The sequence below is a fragment of the Abramis brama genome, assembly GCF_963993115.1.
Source record: "Abramis brama genome assembly, chromosome: 24".
Classification (NCBI taxonomy): Eukaryota; Metazoa; Chordata; class Actinopteri; order Cypriniformes; family Leuciscidae; genus Abramis; species Abramis brama.
In genome coordinates this window covers 24154480-24170292 of record NC_139986.1, presented here as the reverse complement: position 1 = coordinate 24170292, position 15813 = coordinate 24154480, and the positions used below count along the sequence as shown (strand labels likewise).

Below are 15813 nucleotides of genomic sequence, written 5' to 3'. Positions count from 1 at the left end.
GTGTGTGTGTGTGGATCCCGATCCATCGTTCCTCATCTATCATCATCATCATCATTCTGCAGGTTTCCAGTCCGTCTCTATCAGCTCTACACCGGACAACATATCCAAAACCTCTTCGTTCCTCTCTGAGGACATAGATGAGAAAGAAGGCAAGCAGGCTAATAGAACAAGCTCTCTGGAAATTATCAATATTTAGGCTACAGACAAGATATGGGGTAGGGGTGTAACGATACCCTCATGTCACGATTCGATACATATCACGATACTGAACTCACGATACACGTTATTATTGCGATACTCCAAGACATATGATAAAAGGTTAACAAAAAATGTACTGTTGCTTAAAATGCTAAATTTGGTATTACATTGTGGGTGTAAATGAAATTGTGACAACAGAATAACAATATTCATGATTCTGAAGCTGAAAACAGATTTATTTTAGACGAATATTCTTGCACTCTTTCACTGACTAGATATATTTAAAATAATGTAGGCCACTTTTTACTGGTAACATCATAATTTGGCATTATCAAGACCCACAAATATTCCCCCATTGCATTATTATACATTATATTTAACATTATATATAGTAGTTTAATGTAGTACTGAAACTAAAATCTGTAAACTTGAATTTTTTCCTATATACACAATACATATTGTCACTATCCACGATACATATTGTTGCAGTTTTGTATTGCGATATATTGTGACACGATATATTGTTACACCCCTAATATGGGGTAATGAGAACTTATCCAATCGAATGGCTTCCCAGAGTGTATGTTGGCCTACACTTTGCCAAATGAAGTGCCTGTTACTGAAGAGCCATCTTTGGGTGAATTTAAAACAATACAAATATGCATCTGACAGAATAATGCACGTTATTTTTGTTAAATTTTCTTTTTCTCTTTCCTCACTTTAGAGAAACATACAAATGACAAGAGGAGAAATGGGTTCTGCGAGAGACTATGGATGGCTTACTTACTTATTTGCTGCATAAGTCTACCAGATTCAGTCGAGTCTCCCTCTCCAAACAAGTCATCTTAACAGCCAATCCTACGTTTAGCAACCCCTTCTGATCCATAGATGAGAGAATAGTATAGTTGTTAACATTGATAAAAACACACAAAAAAGACATTTCTGTCATCATTTACTGTCATCATTTACTCACCCTCAGGTTGTTCCAAACCTGTATCAGTTTCTTTCCTCTGTTGAACACAAAAGAAGATATTTTGAATATTTTGAAGAATATGGGTTACCAAACAGTTGTGGGGCACCATTTACTTCCATAGAAGTAATAGAAAAAAAAGAAAAAAAAAAATTTATAGAAAAAAAAAACATTTTTAAAAACAATGTCCTAATTAAACTAAGGCCTAATTCTGGCTTAATCTAAGCCTATTTTTGTGAAACCAGGCCTTAATCTTAATGTCATAGAAGAAGAAATTCAATAAAATAGAAATGTTTTCTTAGCAATAGTGTACAGTTTATCGAATACCCCATCAGCGTTTATTTTGCAATTCATATTCATAACAATCGGCACAGAAACAAATCTTCCAACAACATTAGAGAAACTAGTGCAGTGCTGTGCAAAATCAGTTTTTGTGTGTGTTTTTAGTAATTGTTGGTTTGGTGTGTTTTTTGTTACAATTACACAGCAAAAGTTCAGTGACATTTTTATTTGTGCATGGTAGAAAGCAAATACTTATACTTATATACATAATGACATACAATAAATATGGAAAATTGAACTACACGATTCAGGGAGCAGGATACACAGTGAACTCCGAGAAAACGCTACGCTTGAGCAAACAGTTTGTGAATAGGCTACTACAAATGATGGAAAAAGACTGTGAACATATTGAATAGGATATGTTTAGTTGGTGAATAGCATAGGCTACACAGTAGCGGTAACAAATAAAATATAATATTCAGAAGTAAACAGTGTAGCTGACTTACAGATTCAGTTAACATCCACAAATGAATAAGCATGACGATTCAGGGAGCAGGGAGCATAGAGCATGGGAGCAGGGAGCATGCTCCCTGCATAGTGAACTCCGAGAAAACGTTCTGGTTTATTTTGTAGTTTAAATGTTATGATGGAAGATTAATTTGTCAGATTGTCAAATAACCTTAATAGCATGATCTATTTATTTCTAAATGTGTGCTGCTTTTAGCAGCATGCACATTTTCTAGTAGCCTGGTAATACCAAACTCTGCTACTTCGCTTTGCTTCGTAGACAGACAGAGTCTCAGTAGTGATGGGTCGTTCGCGAATGAGCCGGATCTTAGAGCCGGCTCTTGTAGGTGAACGACGGGAGCCGGCTCGCATATCTGAAGAGCCGACTCTATTTTTAAAAATATAGCCTATAGAAATTAAATCATTATGTAGGCTAATAATGAAATATTGAATGATTTTAAATGCATTTAAAATAATTGACTAATTCAAAAACCAACAAAAACATAATTATATAGGCCTAAAGGCGCACACACATTTGTTTCGACTGTCTGATCAGCCTCACATTCTGTTCCTGTCAATCATACACGCGATGTCAACCAATTAAACTGCATGAGGGAGGGCCGAGCAAACTCACACACACACACACACTAGAGATGCGGATAAACCGCGGATCAGGCGGATGACGTGACGAAAAATAATATTTTAATTAAATTCGGGCGGGTGGCGGTTGAACCAATCAAATGAAAAAAGTTTGCCACTAAGCAAACCTGCAAGCTATGCCCAGCTGTCAGTACTATTGGAGGAGGCCTAAACTTATCTTAGATGAGACCGCCTGGGTTATTTTGTTATTTTGTTTCGATATTAATTATATTTTAAAACAGCCAATCGTAGCCTACCACTCGTGGAATATGCATTTAAAAGAGAGACAGATTATGGTCCGATATGACTCAGAAATGACATCGGGCAATTGCAGCCCAAGATGTTCAGAAGAACGCAAGAGCTAAACTTCTACAAGCTCAATAATATCCACATTAAAAAGTAAAAAAAGAAGGTAAGAAAAATAGTCAGTCATAACTTTGCCCATTAATTAGATGTGCAAGGCAAGCAGGCTAGTTTTTGGGTTGTTATGGACAATTAAAAATGTGAATATTCACGTTGCACAGTTGTGTGGTGGACTTTCAGCGAGTTAAAACATATATTTTTTAAAGAGCCGTTTGTGAGTCAAAAAGAGCCGGCTCTTTTCAGTGAGCCGAGTCAAATGAGCCGGCTCACGAAAAAGAGCCGGAATGCCCATCACTAAGAGTCTGGCATATCATAATTGAAAAGCGTTTTCTTTTCAATTATGGGGGCGCTTGTCTGAAGTTTAAAATCATTGGTTACCCGTAAGCCAGTCACATAACGTTTGGTTATGGCGTGTGTTATGCGCATGCTCAGCCGCATCTAACTTCCACTGTAAACACATGTATGATGCGAAAACAAAACCATCGAGCGAAATACCGGAGTGAACATGGCTGTGAACGACTTTTGCAGATTATGTGAAGTAAATCTACGCATCCACGGTACAATCAGCATCTACGTCACGGCTCTCAGCCCGCCCTCTGTTTGTTGATTAGCCGGCTGTTTTCAGGCCGGAGGAAAACGGAAAGCTATTACGCTGTCTCAGACTGAGTACAGAAGCGAAATGAAATTGAGTGGAAGTAGGAAGTCTGACGTAGTCAGGCTAATTTTCTAGTGCACACTGTGCTCATCAGTGTGCAGTGTGAGAGGGGGAGTGGCCAGCGGCCAGAGATATTTAACAATATATTTTGCATTTCTAATCCAAACAACGTCAAACTTGGCACTGCACTTACTCGTGCGCGTAGCAAGACCCCTGTCAAGTTTGAAATCCATCGGACTAACGGTTCGAGAGATACGTGAATAACAGACACACACACACACACAGACAGACTAGACGTTCCTGTAATTTATAGATAGATACTAGTCTAGTCCTCTGAGGTCATTTGCACTACATCATACATACAGTATTTTTAAATGTGTGCTTTGCTGCAGGGTTACTTATAATTTGGTCTGGATGCTCCAGCTGCGCTAGTGGTGTCGATATTGATCCTGAGGCCACACAAGCACACTATTGATCTCACAGACAGACATTTAATAGACTGAGTTACAAAAAGACAATCACTGCCGCTCAACCAGCAGTATGTGAGCAGTTTATATTCCTCCAAACTATTCAGAACAATCTCCAGCTCTCTGAAGCATTTCAGAATGGGTTCTTTATTTCGCAGTGAGGAGATGTGCCTCGTGCAGCTGTTCTTTCAAACGGAATCGGCCCACAATTGCATCAATGAACTTGGTCATCTTGGCTTGGTTCAGTTTAAAGATGTAAGTAACCTTGATGCGTTTGTGTGAGTGTAAGCAACTTCTTTCGACTGTCTAGTGACCACAAAGTCTGTGTTGTTGAACTGAAATTACATTGAGCATCAGGCCATGAGCTGCTAAATGCTCTTTAAGTTCTGATTTATTTTGTAGTTTAAATGTTATGATGGAAGATTCATTTGTCAGATTGTCAAATAACATTAATAGCATGATCTATTGATTTCTAAATGTTTGCTGCTTTTAGCAGCATGCACACTTTCTAGAGCATACTCACTACATCATTCTTCAGTTTATATTGAGCTTGTATTGTCACAGAATTTGATTTCTCACCATTGGCTGAATCGATCAATGCATAACACTGTAGAGCAAAAAAAAACTGGTTGTGTACATTATGTCGGTAAATTAATCCTAAATAAGGGAATCATTTCTAATATGGCCTAAGTCATCTAAAATAAACCAAAACTGTGTTAGAATTCATATGTGTATTACTTTTTTTAATGATCTTTCAGCTGAATCCTGGTGTAACAGCATTTCAGAGGCACTTTGTGAAGGAAGTGAAGAAATGTGAAGAAATGGAGAGAATTCTGAGTAAGAATGTATACTTTATTATAACAAACTGGTTTATTGTATTTATTGATATACTGAACACTTATGATAGTCCTAATTCTAATCTCACAAATAAACATTTGTGCTGTAAATTTAATACATTTTTAAGCCCTTTTAGTATTGCAAAAATGTAGGCTATATCTTCTGTTTTACATATTGTGCAGATGTGATCTAACAATAAAACTTTGATTTACACTTGAATCATATTCCCAGGTAGTGTTACACATCACAAGTAACGTGAGTTACGTGTACTTTTTTCAAGTAACGCATTACTTTTAAATTTACAACAAAATATCTGACTTCCTTTTTCAAAATAACGCAAGTTATTTTGATGATCCAATTCAACCATACTAATAAGCAAAAATAACTTAAATTTACTTAAACCTCACGTTTGTGTTGAATTTTTTTTTGTTTTTTTTGCTGACGTGTTGAACTTTCTTCTACTGAATGGCAGAAGAGCCGAAAGCTTTGTTTGAGCTGCGCTCTGTCTCTACTGTACAGGCGTGAATTTGCACTTCTTTCAGCCTGAGGCTTCTGGTGTGGAAAGGGCCTTTACAATTGTCAAAAATTTAAAAAAAAATAAGCAAGTGAGCCCAGCCCAGGTGAGAAAAAGTAACATAATGCATTACTTTCCAGAAAAAGTAACTGAGTAACTCATTTAGTTACTTTTTTAGGGAGTAACACAATATTGTAACGCATTACTTTTAAACGTAACTTTCCCCAACACTGTTCCCTAGATTAATTTGAAACCCTTTGGATATATTTACCTTACTTCAAAGATAGTCATGTTGCTTTCTCTTGAAATTGTACATTATTTAGGATATCTTGAGAAGGAGATGATGAAATCTAACATCGTAATTGCTGCAACAAAGGAGAAGGAGATGGTTCCCTGTCCCAGAGATGTTCTGGAGCTGGAGGTGAAAACAACACTTGTCATTTTGTTATTATGCTGCTATTTGTATTTGGAATACTTGATTCTGATTGGTCAATCATGGCATTGACGAAATAAACCCCTTCTCTCTTACTCTGTATAACAATTTGACACACAAACAGAAATTCAGAAAGTTACTGTGACGTAATGATTGTCTTCAAACCTTTAGTCCACATTTGAGAAGTTGGAGCAGGAACTGCGAGAAATCAACTGTAACCACGACGCACTCAGACAGAACCTCATTGAGCTGATGGACATCGACTCTCTACTGAGGATGACTGAAGACTTCTTTGAGGAGGTGAAGATCTTGAGATCTCAGAACCATTTAACTTTATATATTTATATAGGCCTACTATTATAGTAGTAAAACTATTTTTATATTTGCATTTTTCATTTCAGTTTAAGGTTGTTTTTTGTGCTTTTGTCATAGTTTCTTTTTCATATTTTGATATAGATTAAATGTATTTTTTATTTCAGTTTTAGTTTCAGTAATTTTAGTACTTCAGCTTAAAATTATTTATAAATAATAATTTTAACTAAATAAATATTTCAAATTTTTATATTTTTCTATGGCAGAAATAGTAAGAGTAGTAATCTGTTTCACTCAAATATACATCACAATAGTGAAGAAAAGTTTCATGCTGAATTTAAGGCCTCAGTTCATGCTTAATATTCAAACATTTGCATATTTAGTCAACTAAATTTATCAATTTGATTTATTTAAGCTTGATCTTCAGGGCGTTTCACCTTCACTGCATCTAAGAGTCAAATGGACAATTTTTAACATGATTTCAAATGCTTGAGGTGATAGTTTACCTTAAAAAAATGCAAATTCTTTCATAATTTACTAGCTTTCATGTTGTTCCAAACTATGGAGTTGTCCATAATACTCATTTCCATGCAATGAAAGCGAAAGGTTACCATGGACAGCCTGATGTACTAAAGTTGTGTTGACAATTGCTTGTGTGCAGGCCGAGTCACTGCTATGCTCTGAGCCTCCTTCTGAAGACTCAGTGTATATGACTGTCTCGTCCTACATGACCTGCCGCAGAGTCAGCAGTTCCAGCACCTCCGGACCTCTAAATCTAGGGTACATTTAAAAGATTTTGTCCAACTGATACATACACGCTTTAAAATAAAGATTCCAGTTAGAACACAATTTCTTTTTACAGCCTGACCTAATTGTACTGCTAATGCCATAGGCCTATCTGTACGCATTTTAAGTTTTGTTGCAGGTGTTATCAAACAAGACAGGTTTCCTGCTTTTGAAAAGGTTCTTTGGCGCCTTTTTCATGGAAATTTCGTCCTTCGGCACGCAGAGATACAGACCACAGAGGAACTCCAAGTGGTGGTGAGACTATCATATTTTTAATGGGAATTTTAAAGTTTTTAATGTTGTTTATATGTCTATGTGATGTTTAGTTCTATGTGTAGTTACATTCAAGCTATTTTAAGGCATGAATAAATTATTTTGAGAGGGAAAAACATTACTTATTTTGATTATTAAAGATGAGTTTTAAGGGATTGACTGTAGGGGGACTTTAAGTTAGGCTATTTTTATTGTTATGATATTCTTTCACACTCAAAACATGGACTGTCAATGCTTAACATTTCTGCAACATAAGTGCATATTGCCATTCTACAGTATATTCTTCAACACCAGAATCCATTATCTATGTCTATCAATATGTGCTCACTGCTCATACAAGCTTGCTCTCAGATTATCAGTTCACACCACACATGTGGCTATATGTGAAATATATTTTTCTCTATTTATGATGAATAAACTAATGCACAGTCTATTTGTCTGTGTTCAGATTATCTTAAGTGATCAGTAAGTATGTTTCTTTTAAACAGAGAGGAGCTGTGAAGAAGGACGTGTTCATCATATTTGTCCAGGGAGAACATGTGCGAGAAAAGATCAGAAAAGTGTGTGAAGGGTGAGAGACATGGTATTTCCACACACATTACATACCAGCAGTAGAAATAAGTTTTAAAAACAATGTTGACTTAGAAAATTCTTTTCAATATTTTTTCTTATTAGAAGTATTTATTTTAATATTTCATTTTATTTTACAAATGAAGTTGTAATATCACTAACAATAACACCAGTGAAAATAAAATGAATCAATGTAAAGACAAAAATAAAATAAAAATTGTTCTCACGAATATTAACACAAATAACATCTGTAAATTAACTAAATAATGTATAACTTGACTAATTGAATTTTTTTTTAATGATATGTTTGTTACCATATTTAGAGAATGACAGTAGCAGTTTAACTTGGTCAAAACAATCCATGCATATATAAATATGAATGACTAATTTTATCTGATGGCCTTATTTGCATTTGCTTGGTTTGTTTTGAATTCTGTGAAATGATCTCATCAAATCCTTACAATCCTTAAAGGTTTCACGCCAGCTTGTACTCATGCCCCAAAAGTTGGTATGAGCGCAAGAAGATGAGCAACAGCGTAAAGTCACGAATGGAAGATCTTCGAATGGTGGGTCAAATGACTGATTATTTTTACTCGCCACGTGTCTTTTCAAGCATGTTTTTCCACCAATGATCGATTTTCAAAAATAAACGTAGGGAATGGCTATGTCCGTGTTTTTTTCTACAGATCCTGAGAAGAACTGAGGAATATCGCGGTGGTGTCTTGACCAGAGCAGCCGACCACGTCCAGGAGTGGAGCAGCAAAGTGAAGAAGATGAAGGCCATCTACTACACACTGAATCTCTGCAACATAGACATCACGCAGAAGTTGATCGTGGCAGAGATCTGGTGTCCCGTGTCAGATCTCCCTTTAGTTCAAAACGCCCTGATTATGGGATCAGTATGTATGTTTATACACTGCCTTGAAGAAAGTTTCTGCAGACCACCATCACTAATAATTCAAAACTATTTAAAAGTCTGCAAAGGAAAGTGAGTCGCATTTTAAATGTTTGAGCAATTTTGCCCCTTTGCAAGTGGTTTAAAAGATAGAAATAAAAAAGTTAAACAAAACTATTATCTTAAATATTGCAAAATATGATATGTAAAATTTTAAAATGAATAAATAAATTCTAAATCGTATATGTACATTGAATATAAATGTTAAAGTTAAATTGATCTTAATTACAAATTATGTACTTTACTTGAATGGGATATTTTTAAATATTAATACTGTAAATTTTACCCTTTGCAAGTAGTTTCATACTCTTAACTCCACTCAAACTGTTTGTACTGCAGACTTGAATTATACCTCAAGTCGTGCAAGTTTCTCATATATGTGTGATTTTCACGTGTTTTTTTTAGGAGCAGAGTGGTTCCAGTGTGACCCCAGTCCTGAACCGTATCCAAACCCAGCAAACTCCTCCAACCTTCAACAGAACCAACACATTTACTGAAGGATTCCAGGCCATTATTGACGCCTATGGAGTCGGTACCTATCAGGAGATCAATCCAGGTGATTGGCTGTTACTCTTGCTAATCTTCTATATCATTTCTGATCCATCCATCCATCCATCATTCTATCCATCTATAATTCTATTTATCTATCTATCTATCTATCTATCTATCTATCTGTCTATCTGTCTATCTGTCTGTCTGTCTGTCTGTCTGTCTGTGTCTGTCTGTCTGTCTGTGTCTGTCTGTCTGTCTGTGTGTGTGTGTGTACTTGTACAACTATCTTTGTGAGGACCAGTTTGAGTTTTAGACCATTGGAGTGAGGACAAAGAGAGTAAAGTGAGGACATTTTGGCCGGTCCTCACTTTCTGAGATTCTTTAAAGGCCAGTTTTAGGGTCAAGACTTGGTTTTAGGGATAAGGTTATAAGGAGGTTTAGGGTCAGGGGTCGGGTTAGGCACTTAGTTGTGATGGGTAAGGTTAGGGTAAGCGGCTAGAGATTGCATTGTGTCAATGAATGTCCTCATAAAGATAGATGTACAAGAATGTGTGTGTGTGTGTGTATATACTGTATATATGTATATGTATGAATTGTATGTTATCATTTATTTTCTCAGCTCCATACACTATTGTCACCTTCCCCTTCCTGTTTGCGGTGATGTTTGGAGATTGTGGTCATGGACTGCTGATGACACTGTTCGCAGTCTGGCTCATTACACAGGCCGAATGTTTACGAAAGATGAAAAATGAGGTATTGGATGGCATGAAATGTAAATGTGTCATAATAACATCACTTTTTAACCCTGGTTAGAGTCTTGTAAGCTTTGATTTTCCTCCCAGATTACAGATGTCCTGGTCGGTGGACGCTACATTATCTTGCTCATGGGAATGTTCTCCATATATACTGGACTGATTTACAATGACTGCTTCTCCAAGTCCTTCAACATTTTTGGCTCTTCCTGGCGAGTGCGGCCCATGTTCCTTCCTCACGGGCCTTGGCAGTACGTACGCCGGACGCTTGCAGGCTTTAAAGTTACTTTGTCGTTTTCCATTTTGATCATTTTTTGCTTTATCTCAGAAACAAAACACTGCATGATAATCACCATCTTCAGCTGAACCCAACTGTGCCCGGAGTTTATTCTGGTCGCCCGTATGTGTTTGGAATTGACCCGGTCAGTGCATATAAAACCTTGTTTGTTCAACATTACATACAGGATTTCTTTCCATGATCACTTTTTATTTAGATATATACATTTAAGTTTAGCATTTTATGTTTTTTTTGTTTTTTTTGTGGACATACTACATGTAATCCTGGTGTGTTTTTACAATGAAATTAGAGATTGAACAGAATTGAATTTGGTTGTCTTACTGTGTTTCATCCACTAGGTGGTAGGATTTAGCTGTTCTGATGCTGTATTAAAGGGATAGTTCACCCAAAATTTTTAATTTTGTCATCATATACTTACACACCCTTAAGTTGTTACAAACCTGTATGAATTTCTTTCTTCTACTGAACACAAAATAAGTTATTTTGAAGAATGTTGGTAATCAGACAGTTGACGGCACTCATTGACTTCCATAGAAGAAAAAAAAATACTATGGAAGTCAATGTCAACTGTCTGGTTGGCTTGTTAATTTATGCTTTAATATTCATCAAGTCTGTGTAAACCTGATAACTTACCATCACATCATAACAAGCCTATGTTAAATTCATTTTTGTTTTAGGTTTGGAATATTGCATCGAATAAGCTATCCTTTCTAAACTCCTTCAAGATGAAGATGTCGGTCATACTGGGAGTCAGTCATATGCTCCTCGGAGTGACCCTGAGTTTGGTCAACTTTGTGTGAGTATTTGATTATCTCACATAAACTAAGGCAAAGTTACATTTTTAAATCAATTAGATTGTCAAATGCAAATGCAAAATATAAATTTTTTATAAGAACATACATTTTATGATATGAAAATGTAGCTTTGTTTATTTTGTCTAATGAAGAAAAACAAGAAGATAGTTACTTGTATATAAATCTAAGTAGTTATTATTAAAAATGTAGTCGTACAGTATTTGATATTTTTAAAAGTACTGTCTTAGATTCCAGATCAATGAGTTCTTAGTCAGAAATCTTGTTTTGTTTTCCTCATTTCCTTTTTTAACAGACATTTGGGGAAATTCCAGGACATTTTACTTCAGTTTGTTCCACAGCTGATCTTCATGCTCTCTCTCTTTGGATACCTGATCTTCCTCATCCTCTACAAATGGTGCATCACCCTGCGCTCTGAAATGGCTCCCAGCATCCTGCTGCTCTTCATCAACATGATGATGTTTGATTACCAGACGGAACACAGGTTTCTTTACAGAGGACAGGTTTGGATTCATTGTTTGGTTTGACTGGCTTCACATAGCCAAAGTATGACAGATTATGATTATGTTGTCCTCTACAGAAAGCTGTTCAGATCTTCTTGGTTGTGACGGCTGTGCTCATGGTTCCTGTGCTGCTCCTGGCCAAACCCCTCCTCATCTACAGGACCCGAATGAAAGCCAGACACCAGGTGGGTGAGCAGAACAGAGCAACCCTGGCCCAAGATCAGCTAATGCTTCTTTCAACCAGGGTTAGTAAAAACTAAGACTAAAACCTTTAAAGCTTTAGTTGCCAAGGCTTAATGTTGTAAAATAACTAAAACTAAAGCTGAAGTAAAAAAAAAAGAAGACAGAATACACAACAAAATTACTAAAACTAACCAAAATTAAAATGAAAAATAAATAAAAATAATATCTCAATGATACTAAAATAACACTGTTTTAAACTTGGAAAAAATAATTTTATTATTAATTAAATTGTGTTATGTATTAAACTAAATTTAAATGCAAATTAAATCCTTACATACATAAAAAATATTAACGTGTGGCCCTCGATTTAGGAAACATTGATAAAAAAAAATGCTGTTTAGATAGATTATTTATAATTAAATTTAAAATGATCTAAAATGAATGCAATTACAGCATATACTGTATCTGTATGTGCATAACATATAAATATTTAAAAATATTCAGTATAAGTAAAGTACATAAATAGTAATTAAGTTCAGTAGTCTATAACATTTTCTTTTAATTTTAATATTTAGATTTATCACTTTAAAAAAAGTTGCTGCCTTAAATTTTTTAAGTACAACCAACTTAAATGTTTAAGTCATTCAACTTAGACTACATCAAACTGACTTTAATAAAATGAGTTGAATCTTGTATAACCTATCAAAAAAGTTGAAAATTGCTTATTGATCATGTAATTTTTTTACAGTGTTTAGATTTATTAGTGGTTTTATTTTATTTTTAAATGTTATGTATCTCAATACAGCAATATTATTATTTTTCTTTTTACTACTGCTTTTTATTTATTTGACATTTTCAATTTGGCACATTTTTGCATATTTCTCATTTGAAATGCATATAAAAATAACATATTATATATATTTTGTGTCTATAATAATATATTTAATTAAGTGATTGTGATTGTGACTAAGAAAGTCTCTATGCAGGTGTTTGGAAACAATGATCAGCATGGATCAGATAAGGGTTTCTCCTCACATCAGAAAGATGAGATGGTAAGCTTGTGTTGTATGGAAAGTCTTTAAATGTTATAAACATTTGAAATACAAAATGCTCAAATGTCTTTACATGAAGTATACTGAACAAGCAATGAGGGCGGATGGTTTGATCTGTGTTTTTCCTCAGGTGAGCATAGGTGACGTGTTTGTGAATCAGGCCATCCACACGATCGAGTACTGCCTGGGCTGCATCTCCAACACGGCCTCGTACCTTCGGCTCTGGGCGCTCAGTCTGGCTCACGCAGGTTTGTCCCGGCACAGTAATAAAAATAACTCTATCATCATCTCAATTTAACAGAATACAGAATTTAATTCTGAAAATATACCGAAGACTGGAGTAATGGCTGCTGAAAATTCACCTTTGCCATCACAGGAATAAATTATATTTTAAAATAGATTAAATGGTTATTAACAGTAAGTGATATTATGTCACAATATTGCTATTTTTACTGTATTTTTTTTTATCAAATAAATGCAGCGTTGGTGAGCTTTTTTCAAAGATATTAAAAAAATCTATTTTCTTTAGTTTTTGCTGACAAATAATTGTAAATTTCTAAGTCAGGTAACACAGAGAACGAGTAAACATTGCTCATTTACATATACTGTCGACATTGTAAAAACAATACAACACGGATTGAGAATCGGCAAAGTTACACTTTAAAAGGAATTGTTCAAAAATGAAAATGATCCAATAATTTACTCGCCTTCAAGTCATCCTAGGTGTATATGACTTTACACTTATACAGCCGAACACAATCGGAGTTATATTAAAAAATATCCTGGCTCTTCCCAGCTTTATAATGGGAGTGAATGGTACCTGAGATTTTAAAGCCCAAAAAAGTGTATCCATCCATCATAAAAGTAATCCATACGGCTCCAGGGAGTTAATAAATGCCTTCTGGGATTGTGTAAGAATTTTGTAAGAACATATTTAAAACTTTATAAACTATAATCACTGGCTTCCAGCAATGGGTGTATTACCTTTATGATGGATGGATGTGCTTTTTTGAGCTTGCAATTCACTGCCATTATAAAGCTTGGAAGAGCCAGGATATTTTATAATATAACCCCGATTGTGTTCGGCTGAAAGAAAGTCATATACACCTAGGATGGGCTTGAGGGTGAGTAAATGATGGGATCGTTTAGATTTTTGTGTGAATTATTCCTGCAGAGCTGTCGGAGGTGCTTTGGCGGATGGTTCTCCAGGTGGGGCTGAAGCTCTCCTCTGGTGTGGGTTCGCTCATGCTGGTTCTGCAGTTTGCTGCTTTTGCTGTTCTCACCGTGACCATTCTTCTGATCATGGAGGGCCTGTCTGCCTTTCTGCATGCTTTACGACTGCATTGGTAAGAACAACACATTATTCATAAGCAACAAGAGTCCACTGATTCCTCTAACAAAGAAAACCTAGTCTAACCCTCTGTGCTTTATCATGCATATGACAAGCTTGCACCTTGCACTTGTAAGTTGCGTGTTAGTCAAGGTATTTGACTTGTTCATGACCCTTGACTTGGGGCATGTCTGTCTGTTTTTAATCTATTAAAGTTTACATACAGTATATCTGGCCCAAAGGTCAAATGTCTCTGTACTTGAAGTGTGTCCAAATGTTGCATTAATTGTGTGAGGTTCAGTGTACTGTTACTAACAATAATAAGATATCTGTTTATAAAGCATGTTTAAATATTATACAAAATGGGACAGTGATATGAATGTAGTTAAAGTGACTTTTTTTTATGTTTGTTTTCAGGGTTGAATTTCAGAACAAGTTTTACGAGGGATCCGGCTACAAGTTCACACCCTTGTCCTTTGACAGCTTGTAAAAACACAGCATTTATAGTCACTATTTGTACTATTCTTGTAGTTTTTAGCATCATTATAGTTTTGTGAATGTAAAAAATTCATACTTTAAACCAGGGGACTTCAATAGGGGTCGCCCAATTATTAAGTTTTGTGAACAAAATGAAAATATGCTATAAACAAAAATACTGTATTAAGCTCAACTTAACTTAAACTAAACATTGATGTAGAAGTAAGCGTTGATCTTTCATCACAGTACGACGTAATAATGTGACATTAATGTAATGTAAAGTCGAGTTGTTGTGGCAGTGTGGTTTCAATAAAAGCTGTTTTTGGATTAACGAGGAAGTTCTGAAACTTACAGGATGTTTTTATAGTACAAGTCTTATATGTCAAAAGAAGGAGGAAATATTGATTTCTCAATTCATGACACAGTAACTCACCAACTCATTTTAAAGTATTTAAGTGGTCCACCAAAATTTCCTTGGCCTGATTTAAAGATATTTAATTTTTTTTAAACATTTTGCATTGTGACAAGTGACTTTACAAAATAATTACATTTAAGTAGGCCTACATATTGCATATTATTACAGGGTAGTTGTGTAAGACTAATAAAATGTTAATAAAAATGTTATCAAAATATTTGTTAATTTTACATTATACAAAACAAAAGTGAGTATATATATATAGGGTTGCCATAAAATGAAATGAAAAGGTTAAATGAACCATTTCAAATTGTATTTTTTATTAATGCTGTGAACCATCCTAGTTTGTGGAGCAGAATGAATGCATGACCTGTACATGCATCACACGATCTGTCGTACACACATCAGAGGTGGTATTCTGTGAATTTGTTAGTTGCGTCCCTAATGGATTGTTGTTAAATGTTTGTATACTTGCACATCACTACGTTACCTATACAGGATGTACAGAACTAACTTTTTCTAAAACATCAAACAGCATTCACTGTGTTAATGTCAGCATTTTAAATAAACATGAAAAAGACGCTACTATGTTTATGATGCACCATTGACTGGCTCCTGAGTTCTGAATGTAAAAACCAGGGTTTTGTGTCTATTTCAGTTCAGACTAGACAACTGTTATAAACAAGAATGCTTTTGACGGTTTTCGACAAACAAACCCTCGCATCACGTCAAGACAGA

At 35.2% G+C, this 15813-nt stretch overlaps 1 protein-coding gene across 3 annotated transcripts; it reads left to right on the top strand.

Moving 5' to 3' along the window:
• The first annotated feature begins 3999 nt into the window (after positions 1 to 3999).
• LOC311074968 (V-type proton ATPase 116 kDa subunit a 1) lies at positions 4000 to 15660 on the top strand. Of its 3 annotated transcripts, none has more exons than XM_084102015.1 (20): positions 4000 to 4336; positions 4840 to 4918; positions 5756 to 5853; positions 6037 to 6165; positions 6839 to 6957; positions 7092 to 7218; positions 7725 to 7807; positions 8279 to 8372; positions 8493 to 8705; positions 9167 to 9317; positions 9873 to 10006; positions 10096 to 10256; positions 10334 to 10427; positions 10981 to 11099; positions 11411 to 11618; positions 11696 to 11803; positions 12788 to 12853; positions 12984 to 13101; positions 14028 to 14199; positions 14601 to 15660. In XM_084102015.1, the coding sequence occupies exons 1-20, from the start codon at positions 4220 to 4222 to the stop codon at positions 14671 to 14673; spliced, it is 2463 nt and encodes an 820-aa protein (XP_083958141.1). In that variant the 5' UTR covers positions 4000 to 4219; the 3' UTR covers positions 14674 to 15660. The 3 variants fall into 3 exon arrangements, with proteins under 3 accessions (XP_083958141.1, XP_083958140.1, XP_083958139.1); XM_084102014.1 differs by having other exon boundaries at positions 4141 to 4336; positions 8493 to 8660; positions 11696 to 11863; XM_084102013.1 differs by having other exon boundaries at positions 4141 to 4336; positions 11696 to 11863.
• Positions 15661 to 15813: the final 153 nt, after the last annotated feature.

Coding starts and splice junctions, on each gene's coding strand:
- LOC311074968 (XM_084102013.1), top strand. CDS start 4,220: ATGGGTTCTTTATTTCGCAGTGAGGAGATGTGCCTCGTGCAGCTGTTC. Junction 13,102..14,027: donor GCTCAGTCTGGCTCACGCAG/GTTTGTCCCGGC, acceptor TTATTCCTGCAG/AGCTGTCGGAGGTGCTTTGG. Junction 14,200..14,600: donor CATGCTTTACGACTGCATTG/GTAAGAACAACA, acceptor GTTTGTTTTCAG/GGTTGAATTTCAGAACAAGT.